Raw genomic sequence first — 23,426 nt, 5'->3', positions numbered from 1 at the left:
GCACCGGCAGGGCCGCGGGGCCACAGCCCACCTCTGGGGACTTACACAGCTTTTCTACAGAACACACAGGGTTCTAGAACAAAGCACTCTCCCCAGACACCACTTTCCCAAAGAGGTCTGCGTGGGCATTACCCTCCGCGTCAGCGAATGGCACGTCTGTCCTGCGCGCTAGGGAGCCCCAGGGAGCCGGTCCGTCTCCTGCACACACAAGGTCTCCTGCTTAACACCAAACAGGAAGGTCCCGCACAGGATCCTCACAACACACAAAGCTGACGCTGCTTAAACTTTTTAAAATTGCTCATGTGAAAATAAAGCCTCTCGCAACCTTTAGCTCACGGGCACGCGAGATGGAGGGCGACCGCGCGGCCGAGCCTGGCTGTCTGCGGGACCTTCCCCTCCGCTTTATGGAATTCGGGATTCACTGGCTTCCTGATTAAAATTGTTGAGTGCAGACCCCTCCCTTCAGGGCCAGTGAGGGGGAGGACCAGGAGCACATCACAGAGGAGGGCACAGGCAGAGGGCAGCGGGCGGCTGGGGTGAGGGTGCCTCTCGTTGGCCTTGGCAACCAATCAATAAAGCCACAGAGAAACCAGGTTCCCTGCCTTCTCCCTGCCACCAGCAAAGGTGACCCAGACGCGTGCAATGAAGAACAGGGCACAGTCCCTCAAACTAGAGATCAGAGATCCACACCAGATATTTCTGTAATGCAAACGGATGATGGACGAACGGGTGGAAGGATGGATGGACGGATGACGGAGGGAGGGATTGACAGACGGATGGATGGATGCACTAGGGGCTGAGGACCGACCACCGGGGGCCATGAGGTCCCTGCTGGGTGATGAAAATGCTCTACAGCTGACTGGGGTGACGGTTCTCTCACCTGTGAATTTACTAAAACCCACTGACCTGTACGTTTCCAATGTGTAAAACGCATGGTGTTTGAATGATATCTTGATTTTTTAAAGAAAAAGAATCTTTTTTGTCCCTTGCTGAGAAACTGCACAGACGCAGGCAGCAAACGCTGTGACGTGTCCTGGACAAGAACGAGACAGGATTAACACCGGGAGGGGGAGTTCTGTTTTGATCCTCAATGATGCGCAGGAGGCCAGGGTCACTTGCAAACGAAGCCCATCTGATGGTCCACGTGGCAGCCAGTGATGGGTTTGGGGGCATCCCGGTCAGCTGACCCCAGGGGTGGGGCCCGGGACCGCAGGGGCAGCGGGGGCCTGGGGGGCGGGGGGGGTTTGAGTGAGTATAGCGGGGAGGGCGTATGAATGGCCATAAATGCTCCTTGACGGTCAGGCCAGCAGCTGAAATGCTTTTTTCTGAATGAAATATCAAACCTGAGGGGCCTTTACTTAATACACAGAAGCGCTGATTAAAGCAAAAACGGGGGAAACTCACCTTCCTGAAGGCCCTGCTAGGTGGGCCGGGTCCCTGCACCTGCGTTGACTCGTGGGGACATACCGCGGGGACAGGCTGACAGCTTCGGCAGAGCTGCCTGGTGGGTGTGCACAGGCGGGCGCTGGGCCCGCCCAGGGAGACCCCTGCAAGCATGGCACTGCCCAGCAGTTCTCTCCCAGGCTTCACCCGGGACGCGCCATTCAGCGTGGATTACGTAGGGGACTGCTGCGTCCCGGGCCAGCTTTGTCCCCACTTCCTCCTTCACTGTCCCCAAGAAACAGCAACAACAGAAGAACCAGCTTCCATTAATGCTGGCACACGCCGCTTGCTCCAGAGGCCAGGCTCGCAGGCCGGTGCCAGCGCTCCCCACACACAGGAGGCTCTTTGTGCCTCGTGACAAGCCCGAGGGCAGAAGGCAGGCAGGCCCGCTGTCCCCGGGGGCGCCCTGCCCGCCACTCCCTGCACTGGCTGGGAATCCGATGCTACCGCTCTCGGCAGAGGTATTAAACGTCAGCCCCAACGGGGGTGTAAGACTCGGAAAGAGAAGTCACACAGCAAGGGTGAAACAGGGACCGCACCTGCGGCGAGCGGCTGGCCACACCTGGGGCAGAGAGCATCTCTCGAGTCACTGCTCCCCCACAGGCCAAGGAACACTGGGCTGAGCACCTCCTCTGGGCAGGACTTCAGGGCCCGGCTCCCACCCCCACAGGCAGGGCTCAGCCGGGAAGGGCCTCCGGGCGGGAACAGCGGGCACTTCGCTGCCGGGGGCCCACGCCCGTGGCGGGATTTCCGGCCTCAGCCTCCAGCACCTTTGCTTGCTATGAACAGGAGAAGAGAGGTGCTCTCGGAAGGTTCCAGAAGCAATTATGCTCCCGGAGTAGAGACCGCGCCGCTGGGAGGATCATCCCGTCAGGAAGAATGGCCACTCTGGGCTGGGAGAGGGGGGTCTCTCCGTCAGCCACTCAGTCGTGCCCGGCAGCCTCCCTGAGCCTCTGGCTGTGTGGCCACAGGTGCGCCTGCCGTCTATCTGGTCCTGGCTTCCGTCAGCCTTCCCTAACACCCCACGCAGGGCCCCAAGATGGCAAGTGGCCTATCTCCCCATCGGCACTGACAGCTGCCTCTCAGCGGGGGTGGTGACAACCCAAGGCCTTTGACCCAGAAGACCCTCCAGGTAACAGACGTGTAGCAGGGACTGCCTGTCACCCGGTCCCCACGGCATGACCAGCCCGGGCTTGCTCACCTCACACTGCAGGCGGCCTCAGGCTCGGGGACCTCAGTGCTGCTCCCTGAAGCACACAGGGGACGGCCATCCCGGACAAGCCCAACCCCACACTGTGGCCCCCCTCCCGTGGGAATACAAGCTTCAGGTGCAAGTGAGGCCCAGGTACCAGGCAGCGAGCGGCTGGCAGCTTCGGGGGGCTCACGGCTGCGTGTCCCAGGCCGGCTGCTCCGGCTCTCGCCAGCTCTGCCTGGGGACCGGTCGTCAATGCTCCCTCTGCAAACTGGGATGACCGCAAACTGACCTCGTGACAAGGAGCCGTCGCTGTCTGCGCTGGGTCTCAGTGGAAACCAAACAGCACAGTGAAGGCCTGGATACAGGGCCTGGCCTGCGGTCAGTGCTCGGGAAGTCACGCAAAGACAGGCTGGTGAGTTACGGGACACGGGGATCCCCACGTAGGGACTGGGTCTACAGGGGTGTGTGACTTCAGGGAGGTGAGGTGGGGTCCCCGGGCTGCCCCTGGGCTGCGCGGATGTGGTGGTGCGGCTCCCTGGCAGCTCGACCTTCCTTCCCCCACTTGCTCGGTCTCCCCAGTTTCGATCTCTAGGCCTGGGTTCTGAAGTCCAAGATGAGTGTTTTTCTAGCACCACCCCCCCGCCAGTATCCAGAAAGTGTCAGGAAATTCAGGAGGTCAAATGGGTAAAAGTCCCGCAGCATAAGACGGGATCAAACAGTCCATGCTGGGATGGCAGAGGTCCCCAGGGTGCCCACCAGTGAGGGGCTCACAATGAGCCACGCAGCATTTAGGTTTGGTTGGGTCCCACCGAGTGGCCGTGAGTAATGAAAGCCCTGCCCAAAAGCACCCAGCATAGAAATCAGGCACCACCTAATGCCAGAAACATCCGTCCCAGGTGTCCCAGCGAAACAACCCTTGGAAGCAGGCACTCCAAGTCCACCCTCTTTCTCTGAGGTGGCGTTGGTGAGGGGACCAAGGTCCAGACACTTGGCACCCATACGCTCCCATCTGGGCAGACGTGGACACAAGGTGCTTCTGTCCTCCCTCCTCTGACTGAGCAGGTGCTGGGGCACCTCAGAGGACACCAGGCTGACTGTCCACAGAGACCAGACCCCCTGCTGCAGGGCTGCTTGCTGAGTGGGGGCTGCTCCACCGGCTGGGGGGTCGGGGGTCCCACATGCGAACGGGACACGATCTTTGGACCAGGCTCCAGCGCAGAGCGTTCAAGAACATCTCCGAAGAGAAAGGGGAGCCCAGGCCTTCCAAGGACCGCACACTCCCACCCCAGGGCCCTCGCGTTGGAAAGGGTGGGCAGGCCACCCTGGCTAACGTGGCTAGGACCCGAGGCAAACCCGCTCACATGATCAGAACCAACAGAGAGACGCCCAGCTGCTGACACACGGCCGGAGCACGTCAGGGAGAAACCGCGCGGAAGCAACGGACACGCTGCAGCAGCAGAACGGAGGCCCGGGAGGGAGAAGGCACGTCCCACCCAGACGTCTGCTTCCTCTGTCCCGGGTGAAAACGTGCCCCAATTAGGAGGAGAAAGACCTCCCAGAGTGGTTGACGCTGGGGAGGAAAACAAGAAGACACAACCCTCCTAAACAAACGACGCAAAAGAGTAATTTTCCGGAAGGATGAGCCCAGGGCTGTGGATCAGGCGGGAAGCAGTAACAGCGTGGCCACACTAAGCGTGACATCACGTGGAGCGGCCCGTGACAGGCCCGGCTGAGAACGCAATCAGGAAGAGCTGCAGAGAACGGCGGGGACCCGGGGGGACACCACGGAGCGATCAGAGCCGTTAGGGGAAGGAGAGCAGACGAGAGAGGGGAAAGCCCTGAGAACCTGCTGACCCTGGGCTCACAAGCCCAGCCCAGAACGGGAACTGAACATCAGGAGGGACCCCTTGAAACGAGAGCCCCACAGAATCCGCAGATCAGAACGTCGAACGGCCAGCACCGCGCACGTCCCCCTGCAGAAACGGAAGCCAGTTCTCCGGGAATCCAACAAAAAGATAATAATAAATCAAGTCACGGACAAGATGCACCCGCACGAGTGAGACGCTCAGGGCGCAGCATCCCTGGCCTGGGGGAGGGCGGCGCGGGAACAGCAGCCTGAAAGCGTCCCACGGAGGAAGGGGACCTGCCAGCCCAGGCACAAGTGCGCACTGCCTGGCACCGTGTCCTCCTTCATGGATCCGCACTGGGGAGGTGCTACGTGCTGAAATGTACGTGGGGCCTCTGATCAACCCACGGGGCACCTTTGACACCACTTACAGACACAGAGCAGCACAACATGCGTGTCGCTGACGTGCACGCCGCCGCGAGGCCGCCTCCGTTCCCACCTGTAGATAAACCGTGTGCTTGGAGCCCCGGCCGGTGTGGCTCAGCGGGCTGGGGCATCGTCCTGTGTCCTGGGAGGTCTCAGGTTCGATTCCCGAGCGGGGCACATACAGGAGGCAGCAATCGATACTTCTCTTCCCTCTCTCCCCCTTCCACTTACTAAAGCAATAAAAAGTGTATCCTTGGGTGAGCGTTAAAAACATATATATAGCAGCTCACCCTGGCTGGTGTGGCTCAGTGGACTGGGCACCGGCCTGCAAATCCAAAGGTCGCCGGTTTAATTCTCTATCAGGGCACAGGCGTGGGTTGCCGGCCAGGTCCCCAGTTGGGGGCACACAAGAGGCAGCCACACACTGATGCTTTTCTCCCTCTCTTTCTCCCTCCCTTCTCCTCTGCTAAAAACGAATAAAAACTTTTATTAGAAAATAGCACCTGGAGATGCACACATCTGCAAAAACAAAAAATGATGACCAAAAAAACCATCCTTGCTGCAGCCTACCTGGTGCCCCTCCGCCCCTTCCTGGGCTCCTCATTGCTGACTTTGGTATTTAGGGCCCCCTCGCAGCAGGTGCAGCCCCCGGGGAGGTCAGGGTGGGGGGCGGTGACGTGGCCCACGGGGTCTCCTTCCCTCCCTCACCTGCTGGGCAGACACGGGGGACCCCGAGGAGCACCCCAGAGCTCCGGGAGCAGCCTGGGTCCCAATGTCTGCGGGCAGCAGAGCCTCCCCTTCTTCTTCCCGGCTGCTTCGGGGCGAGGGGAGGAACCAGAACGTCCGTGTGTGACGTGTGAGGCTCGGAGCCTGGTGGCTCCAGCAATCAGCTCGATTCACTGCCAGTGGTGCGGGTGGAGAGCGAGCTGAGCGCCTCGCGCAGGAAGGGAGGTGGGGAAGAACCTTCCAGAACAACAAAGATTCCTCTCCCGGGGTTTCGTGGTTGTGTCTCCCAACTGGATGGGCTTGTTACAAAGCGGCCAGTCCGTCTTGTGGTGAAAAAATGACCAAATTCAGCCTTTCCCTCCCTGCCCGAGGCTCCTTGTGCATCTGAATAAAGTCGTCGTGCTGTGGAAGTGTGACCAGCACGTGTGGTGTGAGTCTGGACGGCCACTGCCCACCCCCGTGACCTGTCACCTTTGCAGGCACGTGGGAAACGTCCCTCGTACACTCACGACGGCCACCTCCGGGGCGGCTCTGCTCTCCGTGTCACGTGATGCCCTTACAGTAAGTCACACAACCTTTTATAAGCGGTGTTGAGTGACAGGGAAGAGAACACAGCGGGAACGCCGCGCCTGCCTCCTGAGGAGCCGCGCCGGCTGCCGTGAGGCCAGTGAGTTCTGGGTGCCAGGACCCCCCGCGCTTTCCCTAGTTGGGAGCCGTCTGGCCGACTCCCCTCTCAGATGGCGGCAGGACAGCGTCCTCGGCCCAGGAGCAGGGCTCGGGGACGGGCCATGAGCACGGGTTCGAGACCCGGCCCTCGTAGGTCCTGAGCCAACTCATCAGACCCCCGCGGCGTCGGGAGAGGAGGCCCTGACGCACGTGCCCAGGCAGGTCACAGTCAAGCAGGTCAGCAGCACCACCAGGCCAGCAGGGGGCACAACGCCACTTTCTCGGGGGGGGGGGGGGCGCGAAGCCCCGACCCTGCTGCAAGGGCACCGTGGCAGCCTGGGCCACCCGCACTGTCATGCCTGCACCACCCACGCACACCCCTCACGGACCCAGCCCCCCACTTCCTGGGACTCAGCAGAGACCTAAGGAACAGAGACACCCGCAAGCACAGACGGAAATGGGCCGGTCCCACCCCAAGGGGAGCCCTCCTGCCCACGGGCCTGCGGGAGAAGGGGTTGTCCCCTGAGGCCCCAGGACACCTGGACCCAGAGTAACGAGGGCTCCCGCCTCCTGCTCAACCCAGCGGGGGACGTCTGTGACCTGCCATCCTCCGAGTCTCTGTCGGGGCCCCTGGACCCAGCCTGGCCTCCCAGTACCTCGGACTTTGCCACCCCTCAGTGGGGGTCTGACTCCCCTGGAGCTCAAACCCAGCCCAGCCTGACGGTTCCCCCGCCACCCCTACCGGCCTGAAGCCGCCACGTGCCGTGCCCCCCGCAGGGAAACCGTGGGGGTCCCCAGGGCCCAGCTGAGAGGGAACTGCCGCAGGGACGATGCCCAGCTCCGCCCCCTCCGCCCTCAGCCACCTGCTCAGGCACTTTCACCCCTGGGCCACGTCACCCGGGTGCCACGCTCGAAGGGTGCCGTCTCCTCACCCGGGCACCTGCTCTGGCACTCGGCCTAGGAGAGGCCCTGAGCAGCTTTCTGTCAAACACAACACAACTCAGCCGGATGAAGCGAGCCGCGTCGAGGCAACGCAAGGAGAGGGGATGAACCGCTTTCTTACCTAACGAACACCCTGCCTCCCGGGCTGGAGCCCTCCCGCCATCCCTCCCGCGACCCCTCCCGCGATTTCTCTCTGCGTCAGTGGCAAGGTCAGAGTTCCCGCCGTGGCCCACGGGGGCGCTGTCTCTCCGGCTCAGGCCGTGCCCCTAACCAGCCTCAAGCTCTCACACCCCACATTCCTGCTGGACCAGGGGCCCCAGAGGATCGGATCGTGCCCTAGAGCTGACAGCCCCGCAGGGGTCACCCCCCAGGGCCTCCGTCACCTACAGCCAGGACCACAGGCACCCGGCAAACACGCAGCAGAGGTGATACAGGACAGGGCCTCGGGCCCAGGCCTTGAGGGACAACCAGGAGCTGGCCAGTGGACAGCGTGGGAGGGACATGCCACACACAGGTTGTACCCCCAGGACATGGAAAGGACCCGGGACATGGGGACTCTGTGCGCAGCGGAGCCCGCTGACACCCCCGACATGTGCATCTCCTCTGCAAGGCGGTCTCTGCACCCTCACGCTTGGCCTCCATCCTGGCACATAGTAGGTGCCCAGTGAACAGTGTGCCCTGGGCAGCAGCCTGCACGGGGGGGCGGGACAGGGCGTTGGGTGGCAACAGGAGGCCCGCATGCAGAGGGGACCATGGGTGCCCTCAGCTCAGGTCCCACTTGCAATCGGCCAGGAGGGAGCGAGGCGCCCACCCACCGTCTGCTGCAGGTCCTGGATGAGGATGCGGATGACCAGCGTGTTGCCCTGGCTCTCCTCCGCCCTGGCGCTGCCGGGCTTCTCCGCCGTGGCCCGGATGGTGTCGTAGATGGTCTCCTCCTTGGAGCTGTCGGACTCCGACCCCACAGAGTAGTCGGAGAAGCTCTGGGCCATCTCGTCCTCGCTGGATGTGGGGCTGCGCGGCATGGCTGCCCTGCGCCTGGGAGAAGGGGAAGCGTGAAAATTAGAGACAGGAGGCCCCAGGGCGGGGGGCGGGGGAGGCACCGGCGCTGGAACAAGTGTGCGCTCGGTTTCACGGCCTGCATTTGTCGGTGTGACCGCCGGCAGAGCTACCTGTGCCTGTGACAGGCCGATCTTAAAGGCGGTGAAAACGTGGCACCATCCCGCCTCCTAAGGCCCGAGCCCGAGCCTGAACCGGAGCCGGAGCCAGAGCCGGAGCCCAGGCCTGAGCCCGGCACAGCACAGCCAGGACTGGGCAGGGCCCTCAGGCTCTGCCGGCGCCGTGACACCGGCGTCCCGACGGAGCCCGCACCAGCCGCAGCCACAGCTCACAGGGACTCACCGAAGGGCGGTGTGAAACTTTCCAAGATAAGGAAGAACACGCCCCCCGTCTGCCTTTGGGGAGGGAACAGCAGGCCGGGAGGCGCCACAGCGTTAGGTCCCAGGGGAGCCGCGTCCACGCTGTGATCACCCGCCAGCCTCAAACACGGAGCAAGGACAGAACCGAAAGGCAGGACCGGGCTCAGACGCGGCATCGTCACCAGGCCCGGCAGAGAGCGCAGCCCAACGCCATGTGCTGGCTGAAGCCAGGGCCTTGGGGTCCCCAGGAGTCAGTGGGAGCTGGGGGTGCAGCACCACCGATCCAGGGTGGCGAACATTCCCCAGCAACGACCCAGGTCGGGGTGCCGACTCTGCCTGGGCACGGCTGCCAGCGGTCACACAGAAGGACACACTGACACCCCAGCTCTGGGCAGGGGCCCAGGAAGGTGAGGATAAAAGCCAGCGAGAACTGAGGGTGCTGCACAGCGGGCGGGGACGGCCACACCAGCAGCGCCTCTGCTCCATGGACGCTGTGAGGGAGGTCAAGGCCACACGCACCAGGAAAGGCCCACAGGACTGTGGCCTTGAAAACGGGGCAGACGTGGGCCAGCCTAGCCTCCAGGGCCTGCCTGGCGGAGGTGCGGCCTCTTGACACACGACGGCCCGGCCGTGGGAGGGACCGGGCCCAGCTCACGGGGAGCGACCCCCCACGTCACACTCCTGAGCAAAGGCACACGCCCAGCAAGGCCAGGGCGGGGCGTCCTTCACAGGCGGGCCGGAGGAGGCAGCCGCGGGCCACGCCAGGACAGACACACGTGGGGGAGGCAAGCCCTACCCTGGAGGAGCTGCAACACTTATTTTTTATTTCCTGAAAGAGTCCCGGCAGCGAGGACGGAAGGTCGGACTTCGGTGCAGCCGGGAGGCAGGCGTGAGCCGCATTATCTCTGTGCTTTTCTTCTCTGCGTGGGACATATCCCACGGCAGGAGGAGCGGGGGCGAGGCGGGGGCGGGAGGAAGCCCCATCTACCCCGGGCCCTGTCCGCGCAGCCCCCCGCAGCTCACCCCGTGCCCTCTGTCTGTCTGGGGAAGCCGACGCCACCGTTTGTTCCCAGAGCTTGCTGAAGAGCAGCGAACGTCCCGGGAGAGGCCCCTGCACAGCCCGCAGAGTGGGCCTGGGACCAGGGGTGCAGCCATCGTCCCCCCCGACCTGTGCAGGGACTCCCCAGACACACGGGCGCGGGCAACACTCCGCGGCAGCGACCACACAGGAGCCAGCCCAGAGACGCGCCTGCTGAGGGTGTGGAGCGGGTGGGACGGGGAGGCGGGGCTCCCCCACTGACCTGCAGGCCCAGGCTGTGCCGGGGGAGGCAGCCAGGACTGCGGCCCGTGGACGCCGCGTTGATCGGCCGGCACAGGTCTGCGGGGTCTGGTGGTCTGCAGACTCCCCATGGAGAGCTGGGCCTCTGGGTTACCCTGAGTGTCGGGAGAACGTGGCACTGCCGGGGACTGCCGCGGGGAGCCCTGGCGTGACCGCCTGGCCTGGCACGCCCCAGCGTCCTCGGGTCCCCTGCCCAGCTCCGTCACCAGAAGACAGACCCGTCCCTTCCCTCCACTGCCCCCATGGCCGGGGGTGGGGTCCCTGGCCGACCATCTCACACAGCAGGTCACCCCAACCACCCAGGAAGCTTTTCTTTTCTAAAATAAAAAACCCAAAGTCCACCCTGGCATAATTCCGACTTAAAATATCAGAGCAAAAGGGAAATTCTGTATTCACTGGCCAAAGGCCTCCGCAATCCCAGCTTCACGTTTTCCCAGCCGCGGATGCGTGAAACCCGGCGAGGGGAGAGCGCTGAGGCCGAGGCCAGGCTCCGTCGCCGGTCCCGCCGCCGGCCACACCTCCCGGGAACACGCTCGCTGTGCACCAGCTCACTCGCCGAGCGCCCGCGCAGACGGTGTGCCCGGAGTCCTTACACAGGGTGCGTGCCGTGCGCCCCCTGCTGGGGGACACCGTGTGACAACCACACCCGAGTCACCGCCGTTCTCACGGTACTGTAATGTGGCATATGTAATTCTACATAGGTCGTTGAAATGTGGTGTCATATAAACATAAATTGCACCCATATATGATGCAGTTACACCCGGGTATTTCCCACGACGTCCAGGCTCCGAGGGAGCAAGAACCCCGGTTCTCCTCCCGGGCTGCTCAGGCGTGTGGGCACAGTCCCACCACAGGGACACCTGCCCTTGCCGCTTGCCCTGGCTTGGGGGTGACGGTCACACATGGGACACAGCTGCCACCCAGCTCAGGCGCGGCAGGCCCTGAGGACTGTGTGTGTCCAGAGCAGAGAAGGCGGCCCCCTGCACACCTTCATCCCAGCCCTGTCCTGGGAGCACCAGGCCAGCGACCTGAGCCCGAGGCTCTCAGCCTTAGCAAGGGGCTCGGGTCCCCGGATCAGCAGCTCCCTGGGAAAAGCAAACACCTGGGGAAACAGGTAATGATTAACTCGGGGGAGGACGCAGGGAGAGCAGAGGGCCAGTTACATCCGCATTTCCGATAAACAACAGACCCATTGCACTCGCAGTTTTTCCCAAAGGTTGTGTGAGGAATGCGCTGGGAAGTGATTCATCAGAAAGTCACCAGAACCGGGCGCCCTGCATTTCTGCGGGGCAGCGCCGAGGGGGACGGAGGGACTCAGGGGGCGGGGAGGCTGCCCAGAGAACGGGGGGTGGGGGAGGCACTGCCCTGCAGCTGAGAACCGGCTTCTTGGGGAAAAGGGGAGTCAACACCACCTGCAGGCAAACTAGGGGGGGCGGGGGGGGGGGTCTGTCTCAAGCTACAGAAACACAGGTCGATGAAGTTCAAGGACTCTGAGAACGTTTCTGTCTCATCTGCTCTGCACGGTGCCTGTTAACGGGGGGACCGACGGCAGCGAAAGCGGTCGTAACAGAGACGCCGCCTCCTGCTGTGCGGGTGCTCCAAGGGGGCCTGAACCCTTGCCGGGGCACGGCAGGCCCCTCGCCTGTCCGATGGAGAGCAGGTTGGCCCGTCTGCCCGGCACGGCTTCGGCCACAGCGCAGTCTCCAGCAGAAGCCGACGTGACCGAGGCTCTGAAGACGCGGAGGCTCCATCAGCTCTGGTTTAAAATATTTACTTAAAACTTTGGTTTGAATTCAAGTAAAATCTCAAACAGACTCTGTTTGGAAGCAAGATCTGGTGACCGCCTGTTTCCCTTGTGACTGAAATGTGTAAAACTCAGCCCTGCCCGGGGGTTCAGTTAGTTGGGAGTGCCGTCCTGTTGCCCCGAAAGGGCGCAGGTTCGATTCCCAGTCACGGTACGTGCCTAGGTTGTGGGTTCACTTCCCAGTCGGGAGTGCAGGCAGGAGGCAACCCACTGATGTCTCTCTCTTACACTGATGTCTTTCTCTCTCCCGCCGCCTCTCTAAAATCAATAAACATGTCCTCAGGTGAGGGTTTTTTTTAAATGCATAAACTCATCCTCAAAGCAGCGAGACCCCCGAGGGGCCTGCACAAGGACTCTGGACAGATACCGCTCAGGGCCACGGCCTCGACCGCAGGATGGAAGGAAGGCAGCCGTGTGGGGGCCTGAGGGACAGGAACGGAGCACTGGAGGGCAGGACGTACACGGCTGACTGTGGGTTTGGGGGTGTGGGAGAGGGAGGGTTCTGGGGAACATGGGCCGGGAGGGAAGGTCAGAGGACAGCACCCCTCGCTTCGTGGTGTTCAGGTAACGCGTTTCTCCTCCAGCACCCTTATAACACCCCCACGGGGCGGGGCCATCGGGCCAGGGGGCGGGCCTTCTGACACAGCGCCCCAAGTGCCTGCCGGCAGGGCGGCCAAGGGGTCAGGCCCCACCCTAGAGAGCCGGGAGGCGCCAGGGTGCACCCCACTCTCAAGCCTCTTCATCGAACGCTTGGCCCAACATCTCACATCATTGCGGAATCTGAGACGGCCCAAGCCCCCCTGGGCGCGAAGGCCAACAGGTGAAGACCTCCATGTACCTCCCAAACCTGAGTCCGCAAGTTCCCGTGTCCGTCAGCGCTCAGGGGCCGGGCCCTGGACCGCCCGGGGGCCCATCAGGATCCAAGGACCTAAAGCGCCCCCCGTCTGGATCCCAACGCTCGGAAAACTAAAACTAAAACAGTCTCCTAAGCGTGGACAGAGTACCTACGCGCGTCCTGCAGCAGACATCAGTTTAATGAACAACGAGGCAAACACAGAAATGCGTGAATTGCTAAAGGAGTAAACAGGGAAAACATAATTCCTTCCCAGAAAGAGCCAAGAGCACCCGGAGAGAAGCTACTTAACCCGGGCAAACGCCCGGCCAGGGGCCGGGTAAGGCGTGGACGGGGAGCAGCTCCCTGAATTCGGTTAAGGCAGCGAGAAACGGCTGCGGGCCGTCTTTAGAAACATTAGTGTAGCCCCAGCAATAACCAAAGATACTGAAGGAAAAGACCTCTGAGCAGCAGGTGCTAGAACTTTATGGAGAAAATTAACATTGCTTTTCTTTTTAAGAAGAACTGTAAGAAATACAGACACAATGACGCCAGATGTCAGGAGTTAAGATCTTAAAGACGGAAAATCACCACAAAATACAGATGTGAGGCGCCTGCCAAGAAAACCCCGGTAGGAATGTTCACGCGACGTCACGTTCTGACCTTGGCCTTCACAGAGCCGGGGCAAGAGCCCAACAGAACCGGACAGCGCTGAACACTGCCAGGTGCCAAGGCTTCCGAGCCGGTTGTAGCAGGACATCAGGACGGCAGTGTGACCCCAACACAAAGAGCAGGGGGCCAGCGGAGGCAGCAGAGACCCCGCCCAGGCCCCACGGACACAGTATCCAGCGGGGAAGGAGCCGGTCACCGCAGCCTGTCACGCGTGGGAAACGCAAGCTCGGGGCCCATGTCTCCCCACGTGTGCAGCCGGCCCACATGCACTACCAACGTCCCCATGGAAAGGAAAAGCACCGCCCCTAGAAGAAAACAGGAGAGGGGACACCTTCACGCATAAGACCCCTCGGAGCGAGGCGTGCTGGGCGCCCGGCCAGTGCCGTTCAGGCGCTGCAGCCTTGGGGGTTAAAACAGCGGAAATGGCTCTCTTCGGGTTCCGGGGGACAGAGCCCTCGTCAGTCACCGGGGCAAAGCCCAGGTCTTCCCGGCACTGGTTCCTTCCAGGGGCTCAGGGAAAGGAGCCCCCCCCCCGCCCGCCGCTTTTCTCAGTCCCTAGAGGCCGCCGCTCGCCACGCCTTGTGGCCCCTCACTCTGTAAACCCAAATTAATTTGGGGCCGTCGTGAAGAGTAACAGGCATGGATTGGGCACAAGGAGCTGCGGCCGGGCCATGCGGACTCAGGAGGCCGTCTCTCACGGCTGCACCTCCCACCGGGGCCCCGGTCAGGCCTATGTCTCGGCAGTGAGATTTCCACATTGTGTGGCCCTCGCTGGATGAGCCGGCGCGTTGGTAAGAGGAGCCAGGGGTCGCCTGCCGAGTCTGAGTCAGTGAAACGCAGGACGAGGTCTGGGGACAGAGCGCTCAGGCTGAGGTCCTTCCTGGTGATCAGCCAGTGGCCCTCACTGGTCAGACAACGCGGGGCCTCGGCGGACCATGGGGAGTCCATGCCCGCAGATAAACTCCACCCGGGGTGCACAGCTCCACCTTTAGGGGCCGTCTGCTCCAGGGTCACCTCGCCTTCACCCCTCTGTGCCTGTCAAGTCCCTCTGCGCCCCTCTAATGGGGACCCTGCGATTGATGACGTCCAGGGCCGACTGAAGTCGCCCGAGGTAACCCCTCGTCCTGAGACCCCCCTGTAATCACAGCTACAGGGTCACATTCATTCCCAGGGTCTGGGGACTTAGAAACGATGTCGCTGGGGGCCATCACTCAGACGACCACAGACGGGTTAGAACTATGAACTGTGGAACAGGTCAGGCCTTTCTCTCCGCGTGACACCAAGCACGAGGCGTAAGGGCACAGTGACAGCCTGAGCGACGCTGAAGGGACACCCTCCGTCAGACACGACAGAGAGAAACGGCCGAAGCCTCCCCGAGCAGCGGGCAGAGAATTCCCGCAGAGCAGAAGTGAGGCGCGTGGGGACACACCTCCCAGGGCCCCACCGGGCAGGAACGCCAGGTCCCCCCAAAATGCAGGCCCCCGGGGAGGACGCCGGAAGGCAGGCTCTGGGGGGCCCCATGAACACAGTGTGCAAAGCCTCACTGCTGGGGACTCACTGTGTGCCCCCAAACTACTGAAGCCCTGGCCCGCAGCGTGACTGTCTTTGGAGACGGGGCCTGAGGAGGGCGATCAAGGCTAAATGGGGTCAGGAGGGCTGGAGCCTGACGAGAGGAGGAGACACCAGAGCCCACTCCCTGCCCCCCGAGGACACCCCGGGAACCCAGCCGCCTCCGGGGCGTCAGAAACCAGCACCCATGCAGCTGCAGCGTCGCCGCCCGAGCTGACACGCTCCCCTGCTACAAAACCCCGTGCCACATAGAACAGCGTCGCGGGAGAAACGGGGCGGCGGGCGAACACGTGCGGTCTCCCAGCTCCTAGTGTGTGTGCCGATGACCCCGTGCGCCGCCTTGAGGATCTACAATAACACGTGCTGTGAAAACAGGGCTCCGTGGCCCAGGGGTGGGTGCCCCCGGAAGACCAGGGCGCACGTGCCGGCTTCGTGCGCAGTGCGCTCGGGTCCCCCTGCTGCGTGCGGGCCCTGGGCTGTGACTGCAGGGGGTGGGGGGCGGGGGTCCAGGCCCAGGCTGCCCCCTCTCTCCCTCCCCCTGCTGGAGAACTGGGGGTGCCCAGAGAAGGTCCCCCAACAGCCCGCCAGCTCTCAGGCGCAGGGAGACGGGGCGGGTCCTCCTGACACGAAGCACCGCCGCCCTTGGGGTGTGGGCAGCCTCGGCTTGGCTGGCAGGGCAGCGTTCGATGGACCCAGTGCCCCCCCCCCCCCCCCGCTGTGGAGGAGACCTGGTCGGCCTGCTCCCCGCTGCACACAGCGCCCCAGAAGCCACAGAAGCACCTCGGGCCGAGTGCCGCGCTGAGGGGGGGCAGGAAGGCCACCGGCCTGGGGCGGCTCCCGCTCACACAGCCGCTGTCTTCGCGGCTGGCGCGGCTGCTGAACCAGGGCTTCCCAGCCGCTGGGGCGAGTGATGGACACAATTAATCCCGCTCTCTGAGGCTGTCGGGGAGACGAAATGTCACTGACACCTGAGAACTAAGACGCGCCTGTTACAAAAGGCTTTGAAAATGTCCAGCTAAGCACTGGGGCTCTCGGCAGCTTTCCATGGCTCCCAGGCGTCGGGCACCGCGGGGAGAGGCGGAGGCTCTGTCTGGGGCCACGTCCCCCCGTCTGCAGGAACCTGTGTGGTCATTCACGTGGGGACAGCCGGGACCACACCTTGGGTGGGGCTGCGGCTGCCCCAGCCCTGCCATCATCCATAATGACAGTGCTTAAGCTGAGGGTGGGTTTGCCGTAATTCCTATTATTCCGATGGTTCTGGAAACTGGGTCTCCCGCCCCCACCCTCCAGAAACCATGGCTATCATTTTCGTCTCTTGTCTTCCTAAGAAGGATCTGGAAGAAACACCTTCCCCTCTGGGGAGGCTAGAGTGACCGAGCCAGCCTCCTCCAAGATCACACAGGCCAGAGCCCCGCCTCGAACCACGACACTCAGCCTGTCTGGGGGCTGAGATCAGGGCACAGGGGCTGCTCTGGGATCCAGGAGCCGCTCACCTGCCAGTGCCCGCAAGCAGTATGGATGCTTGGCCAGGGCTGAGAGCTGGTGACAACTCTCACTGTCACCCAGCTTTGTCCGGGGAGCAGCCCCCCTCAAGGACAGCCCTGCCCAGTGCTCAGGACCCAGCCCAGGCCGCATCCACGGAGCACCTCCCGGGACCGCCGGCCTCTGCTGACTTCAGCTGGATGACTCTCCCACCTCCTCCAAGGCCGCACAGATGACGGACGGACAGACAGATGGACAGACAGGACGCCTGGGCGTGGAGACAACGTGAGTAGGGAAGCACTTAGCAAGACAGGCCAGCGGGGACCCATGGCCCAGACGGTGCATCCCGGCCACGATGTCACAGTCCCTGGTGCGCATCGGCCACGTTTCTCTCTTCCCAGCGCCCGGAGGGCCTAGAAGCACTCAGTGCTCCCAGCAGGGCCCAAGCGCCTGAGGAATGTTTGATGATATTAGAATCCGGGGGACTCCAGAACGACCAGAAGCAATCGGGGATTTTAGCAAGATGAGCCGAGACGCGATTCACTGTGTGCTCTCTACGGCTGCAGTGAGCAACGGGATACAGATTTAAAACAACCCCATGCACAATAGCAGCCCCACCATGACGCGTTTAGGGGAACCCTGACGCATGTGTGACAGACGCAGCCACGGACATGACTCAGCATTGCTGGGAGAAATTACACATCTCCATCGGCGAGAGACCCCCTCTCAAAGGCGGCCCCCAGAGTTCAAGGTGAAGAAAACCTCGGCCGGCCAATCAGCTGCCCAGCGGCAAGGGCTTCCCCAGGGCCGATGGCGAGGGGCTTCCTGCTCCCTGGGAAGGCCTGGCGTCTTCCTGACTTTCCTGGGGACGAGTGTCATCATGTTACTGAGCAAAGCGGGGCTCGTTCCCCCGGCGCCTCGGTGTGAGGCCCCACAACTAGTGCTGAGGAAAGCAGGCCTTTATTTACCCTATTCCTCCCTGGAGGGGCAGGGAGCACTCCTGCTTGGAGCCCTGTTCTCCCACAACACCCAGCACCTCCCCTGCTCCCCGAAAGGCTAGAAGCCAAAACCAAGCCCTATACAGTAGCTCCCTCCTTCAGGATCTGGGGTACGATCTCCTCAGCCTCCATATGACAGTCCAGGAAACCGTGTGCCATGTTGCACTGGATCATGGTGACGTCCAGGAAAGGCACACGTCCTAAGAGAGCGTCCTCTCCATCAACGTTCCCGGCAGCTCCATCCATTCGCGCCTCGTTGGGGAGGACCCGCCCGTGTGACAGCGCTCTCCATGCTCTTAGTCCAGAACCGCGTGGCACCTCCTTACACACCCGGCCTCATGGCGGGCAGGTGGGGTCCCTCTGCGGCCTTTCAAACCACATGGTCCAGGGTGCAGATGGCTGCCGCCTCTCATTTAAACCCTAACCGCGGCCTGTGACGCAGTGGGTACGGGGACCAGCCGTGATCACCCACAGGACTCTCGCGCAGGTCCCGTGAGCTCTCGGTCACCACGCTACGGCCAGAGTTCCTCCCGTCTCCCGGCTCAGGCCGTGGCCGCAACTGTCTGCATAACTAAGAGACTGGCTGCCAGCCACACACATGCAACATGCCTTACAGGCCGTATTATCTCCCTCCCCCACCCCAAGACCAAGGGCTGTGGGGACTTTGTGGACCCCACTCTGTAACAATTATTTCCATTTTGCACTTGAGAAAAGTTACCCAGAAGCAGAGGGCTCTGGGAATGCATGACCAGCCCCCCCACCCCCGCCCCCTCCCAGCCCCCTGGTATCTGCCAGCATAGATACTGGCATGGCTTCACCAACACGGACTCTGCCCGCTGCGCTTGGACCTGCGGGCACGGGGTGGGAGGCAGGAGGGCGGAGGGAGCAAGGGGCAAGGTTTGTGGATTCGGGGTCTGGGCAGTTACAACAGCTTCCCCTGCCAGGGTAGGAGCCAAGAAAAGCGGGAAAACCCTGAGTTTCTTACCTAAGCCCATCCAATAAGGCTTCGGACTGGCAGTCCACAGCTCAAGTCCAGGCTCCAAAAACAAAAGCAACCTTCAGTTCCTGACTAAAACCGATGCCGGCTTCTGGAAAACACCCGCAGACGGCACGTCTGGAAAAGCTTGTCAGTCCGCATGAACACACAACACCGCGCCAGCTCCCACCCCAAGGGGGGCCCAGCTCACCCCAGCCCAGCAGCGCCAGCTTCTAGGAAATGATGGACCCACAACCCAACGGGGGGGGGGGGGGACCGTCTCCAGCCGCCCCCAACACACTGAAGCGGACCTCTGCAGCGGCCTCGGAAAACCACGAGACAAAGACAGAACACCACCCAGCCCCCCTTCCCTCCAAGGGACCCCGCTCTGGGCACAGTCCCATCCTGGGGGGTCTGTATTTTCGTAGCGACGAAACAACCTGCCATTTCCACCAGGAAGCCTGGCCACGTCCCTGCTCCCCTGCAACCCCACAGGAAAAGCGGCCAAGGGGTTTTATGTTTAGCACCCCCGAACTCCAGGACAGAGGAGAGGAGAGGCCCAGGGAGACGGCCGGTTCTGAGCCCCTCACGGAAGGCTCTCCAGGCCCTTCTGAAGGACACACAGCCACCGCAGCCCGGGGAGAGCGCGGAGAGATGGGGCTGCCCGGAGCGTCCCCGGGGCTGGCCCCCAGGAGGGTCACCAGGGACCCCGGAGGAAAGGCGGACCAGGCGCAGACGCCACCCTGTGGCCTGTGGGACCCTGACCCGTGACGCTGCAGAGGCGGCGGCGGCCGAGCAGGGCGAGCGGACCCCGTGGCCGTGGGCTGCCTGCATCAGCGTGGTTGGGCACGACGTCCCAGGCATTAAAGACGTGAGAGGACAGCAGCGCCCAGAGAGCGGCCTTTCACTTCGGCACAGCTTCCCCCCGAAGGCGGCGGCTCTGTTCCTGGTCGCTTTTTTTAGACTTGACCTTTTTAGAGTGATTTTAGGGTCACAGCAACGTCACGAGGGAGGCGCAGAGATGTCGTGTGCTGCCGGTCCGTCCCGGCCCCGCCTTGCCGTCCGCATCCCCACCGAGGGCGCACTGGCTGCAGGCGTGGCCCTGCACAGACCTGTCACTGTCACCTGAGGCCCACAGCTCACAGCAGGGCTCACGCCCGGTGCCGTCCGTCCTGTGGGTTTGGACAGATGTGTAGTGATGTGGGCACCCCTGCCCTGACGTCCTCCGTGCCCCTTCCCCTCTCCGGAGAACGCCTGAGCATCTCACCCTCCCCGTCCTCTGCCTTGTCCCAGGGCCACAGGCTGGAATCACACACCGAAGCCTTCAGATTGGCTTCTTGTACCTACTGATGGGCACGTACGGTTCCTCCGTTCTTTTCATGGTTCCCTGTTCCTCTGGGTCACCGTTCCCCTGGGCCACCGTTCCCCTGGGCCACCGTCCCCCTGGGCCACCGTCCCCCTGGGTCACCGTCCCCCTGCGCTGTCCCCCTGCACCACCGTCCCCCTGGGCCACCGTCCCTCTGGGTCACCGTCCCCCTGGGCCACCGTCCCCCTGGGTCACCGTCCCCCTGGGTCACCGTCCCCCTGCGCTGTCCCCCTGCACCACCGTCCCCCTGGGCCACCGTCCCCCTGGGCCACCGTCCCCCTGGGCCGCCAACCCACTGCCGGGCCTACCTGCACCCCCAGGAGAGAGGCCCTCCCACTGGGTCTCCTCACACCCATTTGTTAGGATTAAGCTTAAGTCAGGCACCAAAAGGCTCCTTGAACAGAGCGGGAAACCATTGGGGTATCTCCCAATTCCACCCGGAGGAAAGATCCGGGAAGGGGCAGGTCTATCAGCACCTGTCCCCGCTCCACCACCGATCCGCCTACAGCAGACCTGGAATCACCCTGTGCAGCCTGCCGGCCTGCTGGTGGCAGGGGAGCGGCAGTCTCCGCAGGCGCGGGAGCAGAGGCGTCCCAGGGCCACCTCCAGAGCCCTGTTCAGTGGCTGCGGAGATCTGGGCAATGGGAGGCAAGACGGGTGGTGGGAACAGGGGCTCCGGTCAGCAGGAGGGTCTCACCAGCCCGTGGCCCCCTCCTGTCTGGTTTCTGTCCATGTGCCCTGAGCCAGCCCGAGTGGGACCCCCAGAGTCCCCTGAAGTGAACACAAGAGGGGCAAACGGACACACACACACGCCCCCCGCCCTGCCCGGTGATGCTGGCACTGAAGGACAGGGGCGGTTAGGCGGGGCCACCCTGCGGGCATCTTCAGCAGACATCGCTGCTCACGAGGAAACGCCTGACGGGACCGCCCTCGCGGCGACCGGCCCCCCGTGGGCCTCTAGCTGAAGCTGAGTACGACTTGGAGCTATTTCATGACTGACAGAGGGTCCTGTGAGCTGGTCTGCCTCCTCTGAGCGCCTGCGAGGACGCATCGGCGGGAGGAGAAACCGCGAGAAGGAAACCCACGCGTGAACGGTTGGAGAAGCAGGAACCAGCAGCCCTGCCTGTGCTGCACCACGCAGGGCAGCCACAGAGTCTTCGTCTCCGCGGCAGCGACAGAGCCAGGGCAACATCACAGACCCCTTCTGCCGGTGCTCCCAAGGAGCCGCGGGCCACCTGGGTGGACAGGGGACAGGCTATAATAGAATAAAATCATAGGAAGGGACGGAGGGAGTGGGGAGGGAGCGCGGAGCATGGGAGTGGAAAGAAATGTCACTGGAAACAGACAAAACAATAGAGAAAAATCAATGAAACAATGCGCTGCTTCTGTGTCAGTTCCCAGACCCCTCGCACAAGGGCCCCAGGAGGGAGGGAGGAGACCAGAGGACTGGCACCAGGAATGCCCTGGAGGAGGGCGTGACACACCTGCCCACACAGACTGCGGTGACACGGCCCTACAGGCAGGTGTGCACCTGGAGCAGACGGAAGAGGGGACACAAACCGGTCCCTGGCAACGCTCACGGCCACCACTCGGCCCACACGCCATAGGCCGTTGGCGCCGTCCTGTCGCTATGAAGGAAACTCCCAGTTTTACAGGAACGTGAGCTCGGACCCAAAGGGCTTCACTGGAGCGTCCACGGGATGTTTAAAGGAGGATGAGCACCCGCGCGACACAGTACCTCCCACGGGGCGGAATTGGAGGGCGCGCGTCCCAGTGCCCTCGAGGCAACAGGGGGATCCTGACCCTGAGACCGGGTGAGGGGGTCCAGAGCATGAGTGAACAGAATGGAGCAGAGACGCCGAGGCCACGCGGGGTTCACCCCAGGGATGCAGGGCGGGTACAGTATAAAAAAGAAGGGGTCCCCGGCGCACGACAGCACACGGCTCCGGCCGGCTAGGGGAAGCCACGCCACCCACCCCCTCAACGCGGGAAAAGCGCTTCACAGAGCTCATCGTCCATTAGAGCAAAAATCCCCCCAGAAATAGGAGGGGGGACTCGTCAATGTGATGAGGAGCATTGACAAGGACGCGTCGGCTCACATCATCCCAAACAGGGACGGCCTGGGCGCTGTCCCTCTGTGACTGGGGACCAGGCAGGCGCGTCTGCTCCCACCGCCCCCGCTCAGCAGCTGAGGGGCCGGGGCTGGTGTCAGGGGACGCAGACGTCCCCAGCCTGACTGGGCTGCCGGCCGCCCCATCCTGAGAACACGCCAAAAATACCCTGCACAGCCCCCGTTTGATGGGTAGATCATTCGGTCCGTGAAACGCATCTCAATAGTTAAAAAATAAAAACTAAAAGCAGGGACTGGATTCTAGGAAACGGTGAAAGCAGCCATTTTTGAGGGATCTTCGCTGTCCCCTCCCCCCCTCCCCCCAGAGAACAAGGGCATTGTTGAAGAGTTAAAATGTTGGCCTTCAGCTGCCTGTCTCTATTTTTGGAAGTGCTCATCCTCCCCAGGAGGCTGTGATCTTAAGGGTGAAGCTTCTGAAAGAGCCTGTCACCCTGAGGAAGCGCCCCAGGCACCGAGTGTCCCCCATGTCCTGGGCTGGGAGCCAGGGCCCCGGAGGCCTGTCCCAGCCTGGGGCCTTTCCTGGAAGGCACCCCGAGGTAGGAGCACGGCTCCAGGAGTAGGAGTCGCTGCCTGGCCCCGCCCCACCCAGCGCCCTCCGGCTGCCAGCGTTCCAGCTGATTCCGTGAAACCGGAAGGAAGGAGAAGGCACCCTGGCGTCCTGGGGACGCGCTGATCATGCACGGGTGGGTGCCCCCGCACGGGCCCCCGCACACGGAGGAAGGAATGCCAACCCCGTCCTCTCGCCCTGAAGAGCAGCGGCAGGTCCTTCCGAAAGCTGGGAGCCAGCTTCTCCCAGAGGGGCGACCGCTGTCCAAACAAAAGCCAGTGCACGGGTGTTCGCAGCCGCACCATCCCAGCAGAAACAACCACGGCCCACGGACAGGCGACGGAGCCACAGATTGTGGTCTTTCCACGCCGTGGAATATTACTCGGCCCTGAAAAAGGAACGGAGCCCGACACATGCTATTTGTGGAGGAACCTGATGACATCCTGCTGAATGGAAGAAGCCAGGCACCAAGGCTTCTTACTGGGCAGGCAGCTCCTAGGAAACGTCCCGATACGTGAATCCAGAAAGCAGGCTGGGGGGCGCCAGGGTCTGGAAGGAGGCGACGCGGGGCGTGGCTGCTAACGGGTGTTGGGTTTCCTCGCGGGTGAGGAAAACTAGACTTTGGAACCAGACAGGTGGTGGCTGCAGAGCAACGTGGAAGCAGGAGATGCCACCGAAGCGGACCCCTCACCTGGTCAGGTTGTGTGACTTCCACCTCAATGGCAATCCAAAGACCCTCTGATTCTAAACGGCTCACAGAGGCTCCGAACCTGCTCCACACAGGGAGGGGTGGGAAAGGCTGCGCGCAGGGAGGAGCGCAGCCCGTCACAGGCAACGTCGTGAAGCCGAGGCCACGCAGCCCGCAGGGTGGCCGGAGGGGGGACGCCGCCTGCCCATCGGGCCGCCAGCGCCGGGCCACAGTCTGTGCTGGCAGCAGCGTGACAGTGCGCTGTGCCCGCGGCCCCGCAGGTGCTGAGCGACGGGTGCAGCCAGGACCACAGGAGGGCCCGACGCCCACTCCGCCTCTCCCCACCCTGACTCCCCACTCCCT

General features: G+C 62.9%; 1 protein-coding gene across 1 annotated transcript in view; it reads right to left on the bottom strand.

Annotated features, from left to right (window-relative positions):
* Positions 1 to 23,426, bottom strand: part of SHANK2 (SH3 and multiple ankyrin repeat domains 2) — a 296,667-nt gene that overhangs the window by 261,190 nt on the left and 12,051 nt on the right. Inside the window, exon 2 of the mRNA XM_090257200.1 lies at positions 8,060 to 8,279. Coding sequence (XP_090113326.1) covers positions 8,060 to 8,266 — 207 coding nt within the window. The 5' untranslated portion in view covers positions 8,267 to 8,279. The remainder of the gene's footprint in view (positions 1 to 8,059; positions 8,280 to 23,426) is intronic.

The sequence above is a fragment of the Furipterus horrens genome, unplaced genomic scaffold (assembly GCF_987537825.1).
Source record: "Furipterus horrens unplaced genomic scaffold, mFurHor1.1.pri manual_scaffold_2, whole genome shotgun sequence".
Lineage (NCBI taxonomy): Eukaryota > Metazoa > Chordata > Mammalia > Chiroptera > Furipteridae > Furipterus > Furipterus horrens.
The sequence above is the reverse complement of the archived record's forward strand: the minus strand, read 5'-3'. Positions and strand labels throughout refer to the sequence as shown.